The sequence below is a fragment of the Neopelma chrysocephalum genome, unplaced genomic scaffold (assembly GCF_003984885.1).
Source record: "Neopelma chrysocephalum unplaced genomic scaffold, ASM398488v2 Primary Assembly neopelma1_22b, whole genome shotgun sequence".
In the NCBI taxonomy this organism is placed as follows: domain Eukaryota; kingdom Metazoa; phylum Chordata; class Aves; order Passeriformes; family Pipridae; genus Neopelma; species Neopelma chrysocephalum.
The window spans coordinates 17,844,345-17,859,486 of record NW_020897690.1 but is presented as its reverse complement, the minus strand read 5'-3'; the positions used below and the strand labels follow the sequence as shown (position 1 = coordinate 17,859,486).

At 35.4% G+C, this 15,142-nt stretch overlaps 1 protein-coding gene across 7 annotated transcripts in view; it reads left to right on the top strand.

The window, feature by feature from the left end:
• Nucleotides 1-15,142, top strand: part of SEMA5A (semaphorin 5A) — a 329,582-nt gene that overhangs the window by 175,034 nt on the left and 139,406 nt on the right. For all 7 annotated transcript variants that reach the window (XM_027681100.1, XM_027681135.1, XM_027681108.1 and 4 more), the window contains 3 exons: nt 5,418-5,480; nt 11,325-11,423; nt 12,572-12,785. In XM_027681100.1, the coding sequence (XP_027536901.1) occupies nt 5,418-5,480; nt 11,325-11,423; nt 12,572-12,785 (376 nt within the window). The remainder of the gene's footprint in view (nt 1-5,417; nt 5,481-11,324; nt 11,424-12,571; nt 12,786-15,142) is intronic.

The window sequence follows — 15,142 nt, the reverse complement described above, 5'->3', positions numbered from 1 at the left end:
GGTTCTTGACTAATTAACTTCTTTCTCTATGAAATGAAATAGTACATTCTGTTTCTACAGAAATATATAATATATAATATATAATTATATATATTTATATATATATTATATATAATTATATATATTATATGTATAATATAATCATATATATATGTCAACTCCAAATATGTTCATATATAAAAATATATATGAATGCATACCTGTCTACATGTATATCTTTTGACTATCTGTGTAGCTATGGGAGCGTAGTTCTTCCAGAAGATATGATTTTACTCAGTTATATGTACAGCTCCCACTGTAGGTGAAAGTCAAATGTTTTTTTCTTGACCTGTCAGTAAAACTAATACATCTCTAACTTAAATCATTCTTAATGAAAGTCCTTTCTTGACTGTGTTCAAATTTCAAATTTCCTGTCTACCTTTACTAATTAAAGTTAGGATTATGGAAAGGGGCTGTGTTAAAGTAAATTACTTAGGGCTTTGATTTTTTTCCCTCCTGTTGTATTTTGTAATTTTTCTGGAAAATGATATAATAATTTAGGTTGGAAAGGACCTCCAGATGTCTTGCCTGGGGACTTCATTTGTTCCTGCATGTTTGGCATGTAAGAGAAGCCCTTGACAGTTACTTCTGTGAACATTATTTACTGTTTCTACAGTTTCCATGTTTATCTTTTAGTGTTCTTCAAATGTATTTGGATAAATCAGTTTAGACTGGAGATTGTCTTTCCGTTTTCATTGGAGTTAATTTCTTTTCAGATATTTAGATTGCCTGCTAAAGATACGGTAGTTCAACTTCTAAGAGAGACTCATTGCTCATCCAGAAAATTTATTGAAATATATTTGTTGTTCCAAAGAATATTAGTAAATTTAATACTGTAATTTTTAACTTAACATATACAAGTGCTAGTTGTATATTTTTCTTCATTTTGAAGATAACAGTTTAATTGTATATCTCGAGTTGGAATTTGTTTCTTCTCTGGCTGGAATTTCTCTCCTCCTACTACCCCTTGAAAATGCCAGGAGAGATTCCATCTAAAATTTCTGAAGTTCTTTACAAACATCAATGATGTAATGTTTAAAACACTGATACAGTTATTTGCAATTGAGCTTTTAAAAAAAGCTGCCTGCAATGAGTTTGAAACTTGAGTTCAAGCTTAGAGTTAAGTGAGCACCAAAGCCTTGATTTTGTTCAGTCTGATTTTTTGTCAAATCAGTATGGAGCTTTGTGATTCATGTATTTATTTTAATTAAAGAAAACAGTATGTGTTCCAGAGTGAATGTGACATCCTCATCAGAGTACACTGGGTAAAGTTCAAGTTGTGTCTTTCAAGTTCAGTCTTTAGAGTTGGCACACTGGCTTTCACAGTGCTAAAAATCTCACTACATTACATAATTAAGGTTCACTTATATATACTAGAATGTAGTTGAACTGAAGACTGGGAAATTAGGAGCAAACTAAGTCAAGGCATGACATTTATAGAGGTGTTTGAAAGAATGTATTGATTGCAGGATTTATAAAAGCCATGTCATTGTAAATATTGTCACCTTACTATCAGAAACAGACTGATGTGCCAACTTAAACCCTACTCTTTAACCTATGCAGCTATATTTCTAGTGGAGATGTGTAGCAGTAGCTGTGTATTACCTATCCTTATTTTCTCTGACATTGACTTTCAAATCCCTGTTTCCTCTTTCCCCAAAGCAAACAAACTTTAGTGTCTATAATTTGGTTCAATGAATTTTGTTACCAGCTTAAGTAGAATTATAATATTAATTAAAACCAGTACATGGAATGCTGCAGGTTGTATTTTGCATGTGAAAATTAAAGCTTCTTATTAAGGAATGTAGAAAAGAAAATATCCTAACAAGATGAACATCAGCTGTGTAGACCTTCATAGTGAATCAAATATCCAACATGGTGTGCATGTCATATCTGCGCTACTCATCTGAACTTCATGAAAATGTCAGCGATCAGTATTAAGCAGGAGAATATGTCAATTTAATGGAAGCAGTGGGTAACAGTAACATCCGCAAAAATGGTTTTTCATTTGCTTTCTAAAATAATGCAATCCATATGTCCATCTGGTCTTTCAGAATGAAAACTTCAAAGTCTTAATCTTCTACTGGCAAAAACCACATTGTTATTATTCTGTTGGGACATTTTATTTTGTCTTTATGTGTTGAAGATTCAGGACACATTTTTCTCCTCTTTTTTTCCATATTGAAATGACATTTAGCTTGAGGAGTTTTCTACCTGTCTTCCCCCTGTATATAACCAATAGACTGTGTTGAATATCTAAATTTCCAGTTTGTGGAAAACTCCTCCAAATTTTCTGGAGTTTAGAAAAAAAACCAAACCTCTTTATATAGAAATGTTTGTCTGCATTACTGACCTGTGTGGAAGCCTTAGGGACCAAAGTACAACAGTTTAAAGTACTCAACTCTCTTCAGATGCCTTTGTGCTATATTTCATTTTCAGTCTGCTCTATTATTATCTCCTCTAGCAGGGCTATAGGACTGTAAGTACACTTGATCTCAAAGATGTGACTTAGCTTTGTCACCAATGTGTCTGTACTTATTTCTTGTCCAGACACTATTACTCCTTTTAACATATTTTGTCATTAATAGGGTTTTCCCAGAGTTTGCCATTTGGTTAGATTACATGCATTTGGGTTCTTATATGTGCTATTAACTATGATATCCAGAAACGTTACATAACGTTTTAATATTTAATATCTTTATTTAAATCTGTGCATTGTGTGGATGTCGAAGAGAAGAAAGTTAATTTTTGGTTTATGCTGTTAACAGTATTAGTGGTTTTGTGATGTGGTGGTAAAATTTTTATTAATATTTAAGACTTGAGAGGTCCAGCCAAGATGTTTATCCTAACTAAAAGAGTATTTAACTAAAAGCTAACAGTCTGTGACTGTTTCCAACTCTCCACTTCTGAATTAAGGTAATACTGGGTGTGCTCCTCATACAGGCTCCACCAGGAGCCCTACACCTCTCTATTGTCAGTGTTTGATTCCTTCTTAGAAGGACAGCAGTTAGCAAGCTCCTTAAAGAGTCCATCTCTCCAGGGATAGGTACCAGGCTTTGCTAACATTGAAATGTTTGTTTTTCTTCACCTCTTTATTTTATTATGAAATATGTGTATGCTGGGTCTCTATGATTGCCTGGCAGAGAGCAAGGGAGTGAGGGGGAGGTGCTGTCCCAATGTTCTCTCACTATGGTCAGAGTTAATAAAACCTCTACCTGAATTTTCCTAGATTTTACTTGCATTATTGTACAATGGGGGTTCCCAGATTCTCCAGCTGTGACCTGCTTGCAGAGATGTGTTGTATGCTTTTCTCAGATTTCAAAAGCTTGAAGAACTGTCACTTTTGGCTTCTGAATGTCCTATCTCCAAAGTCTATTGATTTTCGTTTTCAAAATTTTCAGTGCCTGAGAAATGTACTTAAATAATTTGATTTGTGACATTGTGTAATTTTTACATTTCATATACTTCTCCTTCAAATTGCTAGTTTACTTTGGACTTAGAGCCAATTGAAAGCTGGGTATTTTGTCACTGAAAATTGATTAATTGGTAAACATTTTACATTTAATCCAGCCTTTTTCCTGCTCTTTGTGCTTGGTGTATTCTTCTCAGTTCAGCTTTGGCAAGAACTTTCTTCAAACCTTCCTTTTAAGCACCCATATTTCACTAAGTCTTTCTACTCTGACCTCCTGCTGGCAATTAACTCTTGTGTTTCTCCAGGTTTTTGAAATTTTTTTGTTGTTTAGAGATAATCTATTCAGTATTATATACCTGTATCTAGTTCCATATAACATATAGATTCAATGCCATATAACATGGATTCAGCGTGTCCTAATGGATTAGGAACTTACTTGCTCATCCAAGAGCAGTCTTTTGTACTGTCATCTCTGTTATGGACATGAATTCCTTTTTGCATTAGAGTGTCAAAAGAGTTAGGTCATTGCTGCTTTTTTGTCTGACACATTGCTGCTTTTTTGTCTAACTCCATATGACATTTCTTTCATGCTACTAGATACAGCTTGTTATAAATGCTAGGATCATTCACAAGTGGATTCTTCCAAAAGTTTTCAATATATTCCCCAATATGCTGTAGTCATTTAGCATTGCAAAAGCAAATGCTGTAAATAAGAAGGTTTGGGATGGAGGAAGAGAAGTAATAGCATTAGTTTTCATGTGTCTTTTTTTTTCCCCTGAAATGAAAAAAAGCTCATTCTAGGGCTTGTTGGAACACAAATGCTTTGAAGGCATTTCCCCCCTTAATTTAAATAGGCTTGTACCTTTTTGTTAATTACAGAGTCTGATTGCTATTAATATAGTTTCCATTAAAATACAGGTACAAAACATTTCCTATATTAAATCTGAATAAGTGGTCTTTCATTATTTCCTCGTATATAAAAATGGAAAGGCTGTGATTTCAATAATTAAACAACAGTAGTTACTTCAGAAATCTCAATTCTTCTTGATAAAATATGAAGTGCTTTGTGGCATTTTTATCTAAAGAACATACATATGTGCACTGTTGAGGTGAAAGATTGCAGACTGACTTAAAATGTGCTTTGACTACACAGCATATACAGGCATTCAAATACGTACATGTATTGGTACATAAACACCAAGCATACAACCTGCTCCACTGAACAATAAAGTTCGTAAGTCATAGGTCTTGAATGTTAAATAGAGAAACAGTTGGAATTAACTCATGCAGTAAAATTGTAGTAATGCAGACTAGGCATTACAGTCCTGACATAAAGCTGTTGAAGCACTGAGACAGCTCAAAAAATGAGAATAAATTGCTTCTGCTTTGCAGTGCTCTGTTCCACTGTTGTCTTGTATGCCTCTGCCCATTGCGTCTTTCTCTGAATGGAAGTTTTAGTGCTTCTGGTTAGGGCTGCAGTCATACCTTTAGAGACTCAAATCTCCATTTGATGCTTGAGATAAATACTTCAAAAACTGCAGTAGGGCAAACTTTCCCACAGTGCAAGGTTTCTCATCAGAGCTGACCTCAAATGCTGTGGTGATGCAACCCACCCCTGATGGGGAGAGAAGTTCAGCTTTTCTGTGTGTTCCTTTCTGCTTACCTTAATAAAACTCACAAAAAAGTGGCTAAATAGCATAAACTGTAACTGGTTATTTCTGCTGTAGTGATCGGTACAGTGAATCATGAGGTTGGCCAGCTTCCTTTTGGGTTAAAACACTGAAAAACCTTCAGCAGCAAAACTACATTTCCAAGGAGTAAAAACTTATAAGGCATTTATGGATAGAATCACCCACAGCTAATTATCAGTATGCTTGAAACACATATCACAAGCATGGGCTTAGATAGCTCTGAGGTTTATATTTCTGTATTCCCAGCATTTCTAACTAATTACTGTTGGTTACAGGCAGTGGAGTGGCAATGTGATGAAGCTACTAAAAGAGCCTGTTACAGTAAAGGCAAATCAAAGGTAAGCACCAGATAGCTGTTCTGCTTTAATAAAATTTATATGTTATAGCAGATGTAATTCAGTGTATGAATCACTACTATATGCATCTTTACTGTCTCTTTTTCTAAAGAGAGTTGAAGAAAAGGAGTTTTACACTGACGTATAACCAAAGGATTAAAAAAGAATATAGGGATTGTGAGGTTAGAGATACAGTCATGTGATTCTTTTCTGAAATGATCACTAGCTTTAGCCTCCAACAATTTACTGTTTTGACTCCACAGGTTAACAGTGACGTCATGTGTAGTGGACTGCATTCTCACTTCATTTTCAGTGCTGTAAATCCTGCATAACTATGTAATTACTTTGAAAAATCCTCAATTTATATTCTTGTGTATTAGATGCAATTTTATGAACTTTTATATTTTCTTTCTACTGGTGCTATACAGAAAATGATGTTAAATTCACTAACCTCTGTAGACATAGGACTTGATATATTTTTAGTATTTAGAGCCAATTCTTTATCTGGCCTACTGCAATTTCTTTTATTCAGCACAGGTAAATGTAATGGTAAGATGGAACCTCTGTCAGTGCTGTGTTTCTTTGTGGCTGCCCCAACCTGAAGCTAATTGTTAAATTAATTATAAAAGCAGTTAGAATTGCATGCAGTCTATGTTTGTAATTATTATACTGTTCAATAATTGAAGTTAATTCAGTTAAAACATAAAGGGAAAACACATCAAGAGTGATAACTGCAAAAGAGCATACCTGCTTTTATTCAGCAGAACATGTCAGGATACATCATTGTTGTGCAAAGCTCAAAAAACTCCAAGCTCCAAAAACATATTCCTAAACCTCCACCATCTAGTAGAGGATGAGTCTCTTCTGCATAGTTATTTAATCACTGACTTTATAACTTCTCACATTAAACAGTTCATTTCCAGCTCTTTTTTACTGAGTTCTGGAAAAAAAAATTGCAGTGTACAGTTGTACACTGTTGTACACTCTAAATTTGTACACTCTAAATTTGAGATTAAAGAGGAAGAATGACCTCACTTCAGAAGCAGGACCATGTTGTACCATGAGGTATAGAAAAGAAAGAACTTTTGGGACCTCATATTTTAAGCAAATGTTTAATTTTTTAAGTTGTTATTTCTCACTAGAAAATTTATGCTTCTACATGTAATATGTCCCTCAAGCCTTTATCCTTAGCTTTCAGATGACAATACTTGGAAGTAAGGGAATGTACTCAAGTGACAATAAAATATGACAGATTGCACTGATCAAGGGCCTTATACAGTAGAACCTATTCTGGTATGAATGCAATGCGTAACTAAACATTTATGGCTTTGTTTTACAGTGATTTTCCAAGTTAAAGCTGTGAGAAAAACATTCAACTTGTCTGAAAGTCACAGTGCAGTGATGGATGAAAGTAATTGTAAATTCGAGGCTATAGCAGTGTACTTTTGAATAATACGTTGACAACAATGTTACCACGTTTGCTTCAATAGTGCAAAGCATATGCTGCTATTAAATAATTTTGCTGGGAGAAATACTCAACACTGGTTAAACACATTTAAGAATGGACCTTAGTGTAGTTTTTTATTCATGCAGAGTTTCATTCATGTTCATCACACCCTTTTGTAGAACCTGATGATTAGAAGTTGGGCTGTCACTGTAAAATAATATACATGCTATTCTAATAATGACCGCTGGGATTGTTTCTTAGTATTGTTATTTTTTTGATGAAGATTTCCTTTGTACCCATAGCCACGTTCCTCATTCGCAATCTAGAAGAGGAGTACAATCCTGATTCTTCTTTACATTCAAAAGTAATCCTGGAAGTAAATAGGTATTGTTACCACAGAGTTTGTTTTTTGTTTTTTTTTCTTTTTGTGTGAAGACTTTATGACCTGAAAGCTTCACATGAGAGTTGCTGGAGAATGCAGAGATATTGACTGAGGCAACCTACCCAGTTGGAACGACAACTGTCTTTTTGAACTTTTCATGCCTCTTTTGTTTTCACTGATGTGCTTGAGGTTAAAATCAAAGGATACATTTATGACCAGAGAAAAGATAGCCTAATGATGTTTGTCTTTTATTGCCTTATTTCCAAGACTAAAGCAAGGTCACTATACTCTCTGTAGAAGGAGGACTTATGCATGCAGATGAGGAAAGCAGCTGATATGTGGCATGCTTCTCCTCCTAGTCAAACCACAAAAGCCTTCCCTTGGAAAAACTGGGAATTATCAGACCAGGAGGAATTCACTCCAGTGCTACAGGGAATTGTCCCTCTTCAGAGGGAATCTCCTGGCAGACACAGTTACTGTTATTAGAAAAACTGCTTTTTTGTCATATACATAGATCGAGCCCAAATTGGAGAGTTGCTGGGAGTTGCATTTCTATAACATTTCTCAGGGCTAATTCAGATTTCAGGGCAGACATATGTGGCTGCAGGAAAGGGACAGGAAAGACTGGAGACAAAATAAGTAAGGCCAGCCCAGACTGTGGTGAAGGAGAGATGAGAATTGTAAGAATGGCCATGGGTAGATTATTCATTCAGATCCTGGTTTCTCTTGAAGCTTTACTGACCACAAAGCAGCATGGGGGCAATGAGTTCAGGTGGCAAAACTAAAAGTCAGCTTACTGATGGAGTCACTGCCCTAAAATCAGGAGCTAGCTTTGAACCCTGAAGCAACTCTAGTAGTTTTGAGATAATGGTCAGTGAAACACAACTGGTTTTTTTCTTCTTGAGAAAGAAGCTGCATGGAATTTTTGCCTGTAGCTGTTATCAGTACTTGTTGTTCTGAAGTTTATGCTTTAGGAGCCAACGAGGGAAAAGAGCTAAAGGGGAAAATGTATAGGGACATCTGTCACATTTGACAGTGTAATGCGCACTTGACTTTTGAAGGCTGATGTTTGTTACTCAGACTTCAGACATTTATCCACTGATTTAAGCTGTTGCTTAAAATAACAAGTGGCTCCAAGAGTGATTCAGACAAAATTATATCCTTGTGACCAGCATGCATTAGCATTCAGAAGTCTAAAACACCTCACATGGTTAAGAGAATAAATTTGCCCGTTCATACTGACACTTGTGGTAGGAAATGTTAGAAAGGAAAAATATAAATGCACATGTTAAAAATGCAATAAACTAAAGAGATTAAAAATAATAATGATAATTGAAATTAAGTCCCAAACCTTGCTTATTTAAGATTGCAATGGTTGTGTGTGTTATATCTGATCTGTCAATAAAGGTATTTAAAAATTAAGCCACAAGTGTGTTTAAAATGTTAACATTGCTGCAGGAGGATAACCATACTGCAACCAGATTCTCCTTGAACTGTCAAGGTAGTCTTAAACTTAAGTAACAGCCTAGCCTGCTTGGCTGCTGAATTGTTTCTAATAGTTTTATTTTGTTTCAGATATGCTGATGTAGAAGTACAAAGTAATTCCTAAATTAATTTCTTTATTTCAGACATATTTTTATAGGAAAACAGGAAAGTATATGACATAGAGGTCAAGATGAACTGGAGAATAAGACTACATAAAAGATGACTATTAAACCTAATACTGCCCTCTGAGCTAAAAAGTACTTTGCTTTTAAAGTCCTTTACATTCACCACTGCCACTTTTACAATACACATCTCAATGTGTCAAAAGTGTACCAGTACCACCAAGCTTGACTCCAGAGCTAGAAAAGACTCTCTGAACAATTCAAATGACTGAACAATGAAGTCATTTTTCATTATGTTTTTGGGTGATGATTGTTTTATTAATAACAAATTTTTTTTAAAATTTGTTTTCTATTAATGTGAACTTTTTTTTCATATGAAGAAAACAGACACTTAAAAAAGCTATTCTTTGTGAACCCGACAAAAATTTGAAATGAGATGTCTTATTTGCCCTCTTGCAGTATGGATTATTGTCAAGTTGGCACAGGACTTGGGAACTTTAAAGAGAAGAATCTTGTGATTCCCAAGAATGCCAGAGTTTAAAAAATTAACATTATTTTTGAACAAAAAGAGTGGGTGATCAGCATGCAAGTAATTTGGAAATGACACTATTTCAGGGAGCTCTGGAATATGAAGAGGAGAGGTTGGGTACGTCGTAATGTCAGAACCCACTTATTTTTCCTACACTTACATTCCATGGCTTGCTGCAAAGGGCAGAATGGAAACAGACCAAAGAATAAATTACTGTCGTACATTCTATCAACCTCCCTGAGCACCCTTCCTGCAAAAAAAAATTAAAAAAAAAAAAAAAAAAGGAATAGCTTTCAAGTGTTGGGCTTTTTGGTTTCTTTTTTTTCTTTTGTTGATGGTGTTAAAGCAGCTTAAAACACGGAAACTGCCCGTACTGCCAAGATGTGAAATTATTTCTTTATAAAAGGCTTGTTGCACTGTCCAACTCTGGTTTATGGTTGCATATTTGCTTCTTTGTGGTTTAAAGAATATTAAAATGACAGTTTTGTAAAGTTCAGTATAAAAACTTCGTATTTTTTTCCCAATAGGAATCAAATTTTACTTCTAAGACGTTTGGCCCTTACCTTTAAAGGCTCAAAGAGAAGCATTTAAAAGCAACATTTTCATCATTTTCATGAGAGACTAGTTTAAATGTGGGTTTGCGAACGATTTTTTCAAAGAGGTAGGGTTTTTTTCTGAGATTTTACAGGATTGTTTTAGTTTATTTTTAACTTTTTTTTAATGGGGAAAGGTATAGAAGATAAATCCTGAGAGTTTTCTCAGCGATCTTTAAAGTATTTTCTTCATCTTCTTCTGCAGTCTACTTTGTGCCTGTTCAGTTTATTCAGGATTATATTTGTTTTCTTCCAGGATGAAAGTCTATTTTCAAGATAAACAAGCAATACATTTAGTATAACTCTAGGCCAGATAATGAGACTTCTACACCATTACTATTGTATGGATTTACTTACATGATTTCACTTAATATCTCCTGGAATTGCATAGCTGTAATTTCACAAGGCTTTTTCATGCTTTATATGAGACTATCTTGTGATGAATGCTAGAGAGTATTCAAATGCTAGTTTCTAGGAAACTTTATTTTCTCCAAACATATTATTGATCATTTTATCGGATAGGGACATTGATTTTTGCAAGAGGGGTGTTTGTTTTCCTACATATAGTTCTGGGAGATTTTTAATATTGCAGGAGAAGGCTTTCTGTCTGAATAAACAGTAGAATTTGATGTTTGTTTCCAGCTTCTGAAATGAGAGACATGAGTATCACAAAGCCTTCACACATTCTAATGGGGTAAAAAGGATGTAAAGTTATTCCTCAGGGGTGAGCATCTTTGTATTGCAGTAATGAAATTTTTGAGAAACTTTGAATTAACAGGAAAGTAGATGCTTCTAATAAAACAGATGGTGTAAATTATGAAATCAGTGGTGACAAGTCCACATCTGAACATCTCAAGAATTTTATTTGTACTGGTTTCAGTATGGTCTTGTTACTGACAGCCTGTTCTTTCTCCTGTTTTCATCACAACTTCTTTCCTTAGCCTAATCTGGCTTTGAAATCAGCATCTGATCTCTTGAGAGAGAAGTGTATTTAAGGCAGCATCTATCTATTCGGAATTTAGCTAAAACTTTGAAATGTACCCTGAGAAGAAATCTTCAATACTGAAGAGGTTTATTGTTATCCTATTTAGAACATTTTGGGAAGGTTGATGGATGCATGTGTTTTAATTAAGAAATCTGTGCATATTGTAATTGCTAACGCATTGGGTATGCTTAAACCTTGTTCCCTAAAAGATTTTCTTTGTGGACACATAACCGTGGAAAGCAAAGTGTAATTAGTCTCCTCTACACTTTGAAGTATCACTGAATATGCTTTTTCTGCATCACAGGAGGAATGCCAGAACTATATTCGAGTGCTTCTTGTGGGAGGCAAGCATCTCTTCACCTGTGGAACCAATGCATTCACTCCAATCTGCACCAATCGAACGGTATGAGTTAAATGTTTTACCCCACAAGCTGAAATCCTGTTCTAGGCCAGCAGATTAAAAGGCGGAGCATGCTGTCGTTGAGAACTGGCTATTTGCATGTTGATGGCTGAGCTGATTTGTAAAAGGCTGATTTAGCTAGTGGCAGGCCAAATAGGAGACCTAACCAATGATCTGTTTTCGCAGTCTTTTCCTCAGCTGTGAGAGGAGCACAGCTATGAGCAGCTCAGTTCCTCCTACAGGACAATTTTCATGAACCCTAGGTATTTCTAAGACTTCTGCCACTATGTCAAGTTTGGTTAGCATCAACTGGCTTAGTTATAAAATGTAGTTGCATAGTTGCATCCTGTGTACATGTAGTTCTGGAGAAATGAGAGTACATGTAACTTCTGACTGATGAGAATCAGAAATCTTGGTTACGAAGGTCTGTCATTCTGTTTTCAAAACACGCCTGATTGTAGGATCAATAAAAGTCATAATATCAAAATGTCACTATTTGGACTAGCTACCTATTTATGTCAGGAGGGGAGAAACATTTAAATACAAAGAATAACTGTATCACTAAAAACTCCTCGGCACATTTATTATATTTAAACCCATTTTACCTTTTCTTTCAAATAGCACATTAACATTATACTGTGTTTTATGGCTGAAAGTATTTGGGCTATGAAATCAGAGATGGTTCTGCTGTATTGGAAAGCTCCTTTTGTTAATCTCATTTTTCATGTGAGATTCTTTCCTGAAATACAAAACAAATAATAGATTTATTTTTTTTTATTGTCTAGTTGTTTGCTACAGTGAATATCTTAGTTGATTCTGGCAATCAGGTCTGTTTTTCTTTTACATAGTAACAATCTTTGTACAGATAACTAATTTTTGAGTTGCTTCTAATAGAAAACATTTTAGCCATGGTGACTAATGATTGTCATGCATGTTTTACATACCAAAGTAGCAAAAGCAAACCGGACAACATAGCAATAAAACTTTCTATATGAGAAAATTTCAGATTGATGTAAAGGTTGGCTCATCACTATTGTACAATACCAAAGCAGATAACTGGTATTTATGGTAGGATTTTCTCAGATTGATGCATCTTGGCTGAAATTATAATTTTCAGGTAATTTTAATCCGTTTTTCTAATTCTTTTACAGTTAAGTAACTTGACAGAGATACATGACCAAATCAGTGGCATGGCTCGTTGTCCTTACAGTCCCCAGCACAACTCCACTGCTCTTCTCACTTCCAGTGGGGAATTATATGCTGCTACGGCCATGGATTTTCCAGGAAGGGATCCTGCTATTTATCGAAGTCTGGGGACTCTTCCTCCTCTCCGGACTGCCCAGTACAACTCCAAGTGGCTGAATGGTGAGTGCTGATAGAATGTGAGACTCAGGTTTTTTTAACCCATGTTCTTCATATTCATGGTCTTGAGATTACATTCTGATAATTTAAATGTTTTTGAAGTATTGTTTATCTCACTTTAAAATTATTTTGCATATTTGTTATTTTACAAGTATAAATATTATAGAATTTGGTTAATATAGCTGAAGTTTGTGGAAGTGCACTTAAATATATGGCATGTTTGAAGGCATAGGGATGAGCTGCACTTGCGGTGCACTTACATGGCAAAGCTGAGTCAGCTTTGAGCAGTAGCTTGCCTTGAGTGTTCTTTTGTTGAGTCCTTCAAGAACTTAAGGCATAAAATAAACAGTTTAGAATGGACTGAATTCTCTTGGCTTTCCCTGCAGATCCCAGCTTTGACAGGCAGAAAAAGTTTGGCTTCCAAGCTGCTTAGGTGGCAGATTGACATTTTTGACACTTTCTATAGCCAAAATACAGGGAATTGTCTGCAAAACACGTCATAAAATTGTGTTCAGCAATCAATTCTGTGTTGTGGATGTTAATCACTTGATGAGAATTTCCGGCTGGGAGAAGCTGTAAACAGATAGGTATTCCTGTGATATGACAGACCCAGTTGCCATTTTGTATATTACAAAAAAAAGAAGCAAAAACCTTTTAAAATTGAAATTATTATTTACATAAAATTGAAATTATGTGTGTTATAATTTCCCCATGCTTGTTCCAGTAGAAAAAAATACATATTTTCATAATGCATGCTATGTGACACAAGTCACTATTCCTGCAGTGCATTTCACGATATGCTGGGATTATTCTAATGTTTGAAATGAGATACAAATATAAATCCTTCTAGCTTCAGAACATTTGGTCAGCTGCAAGTGACAGATTTTATTTTGAATATTTCAGTTCTAATATAATGTGAATGCTGAATTGTGCTTATATGATTAGTATATTTTACGTGAACAAAGAAGCCATCAGAGGTAGCTTGGAGAAATTTGTAACCTTCTCTGAAGGTCAGATGATTTTTGAATGTTAATTAACAACAAAAAAACCCTAGACTGTGTGGAACATAACAGAATTATAGCAGTGCAAAAGAAGTAAGAGGAAAAATTAACTCATTGTATATATATTCCTGTTCAGACACCCTTTGTCCGCACAGCCTTGGTATTGGAACTAGTTGCTGTGCCACACCTGTGTGCTTTTGTCAAAGGAGAAGAGTTCTTCACATGAATTTTCAGTTTAACTGGATATGTTTTATGCCAGAAGTCACAATAAAATCCCCTCCAGACTTCTCTAATTAATCAGATTCACTGTGTTCACATTTTTCCTATTAAAAGATTCAGCTGCACTTATACATTCTCCATTACAGCTCATTCTTCTGCCTCAAAACTGTTTATAATTAAGTTACCAGGAAACTGTGTCTTTTATCCTTGAGGAGGAAGAAAAAGATGAGTTTTGTGACTGGAGCCAGTTCAAGTAAATCCAATAAAAGACTGGAAGCAACCCATTTACCTATAGGGGGAATGTCTTCTGGGGTAGCTAGGAGTTGGGGATTCATTTGCTTTTATGTCAATTTGCCTGGTCCTATGTGATTCAGTGTCAAGAAACTATATTAGTTTTTCAGGGCTTGGATCAAAAGTGAAGAGTTTGCTACTTTCAGTGAGAAAGTAACACAGATAATCCTGCAAGAAAAGTAAGGTGTCAACTGGAATGGAAGCTCCCTAGTCAATATCTGTTCAGCAGCAGTAGCTCACTTGCTTTAGGTGTGCATGTGCATGCACATGTTTGTGAAGGCTTCCAATTTAAAACAAGCTTTTCTTTTACATCCATGTTTTCCTCAGATGTGCCATGTTTTTTCTCACTTAGATTTTCTGCCCTGCCAATCACATTGGACCAATTCAAGTCATCTCTGGGGGTGATGGCAGTACTCTAAAATGCAGCTAATTATCTTGCTCTGTGTGCTGTTGCTGTGGAATAAAGACACTGTTGATTTTAATGGCTACCACAGTGAATTCAGGGATCTTCAATTCCATCAGTCAGGCCAAAGCATAAGCCTGTATGCTTAAGTAGTCTGCTGGTGGTGTTCACTGTAACTTGTGGTAAAGGATCTTGACATGAAAAGCTCTGAATCTTCATCACAGGAGAAACCTTGATCCTAATCTTAATTGTCAGAAGGTGTGTAATCACAAGAACCATGACACACAGTGTGGGAGGGGAAAATGGAGCTGATGTGTCAGGTGGCTGGGGTGTTGCCATGATGTGATTTCACCTTCTGGAATCAGATACCACAAATAAAATACATTTACATTGGTGGCCTGAGTTCCCCATTCATTCTGGTTCAGCCAGAGTCATGCATTTATTAT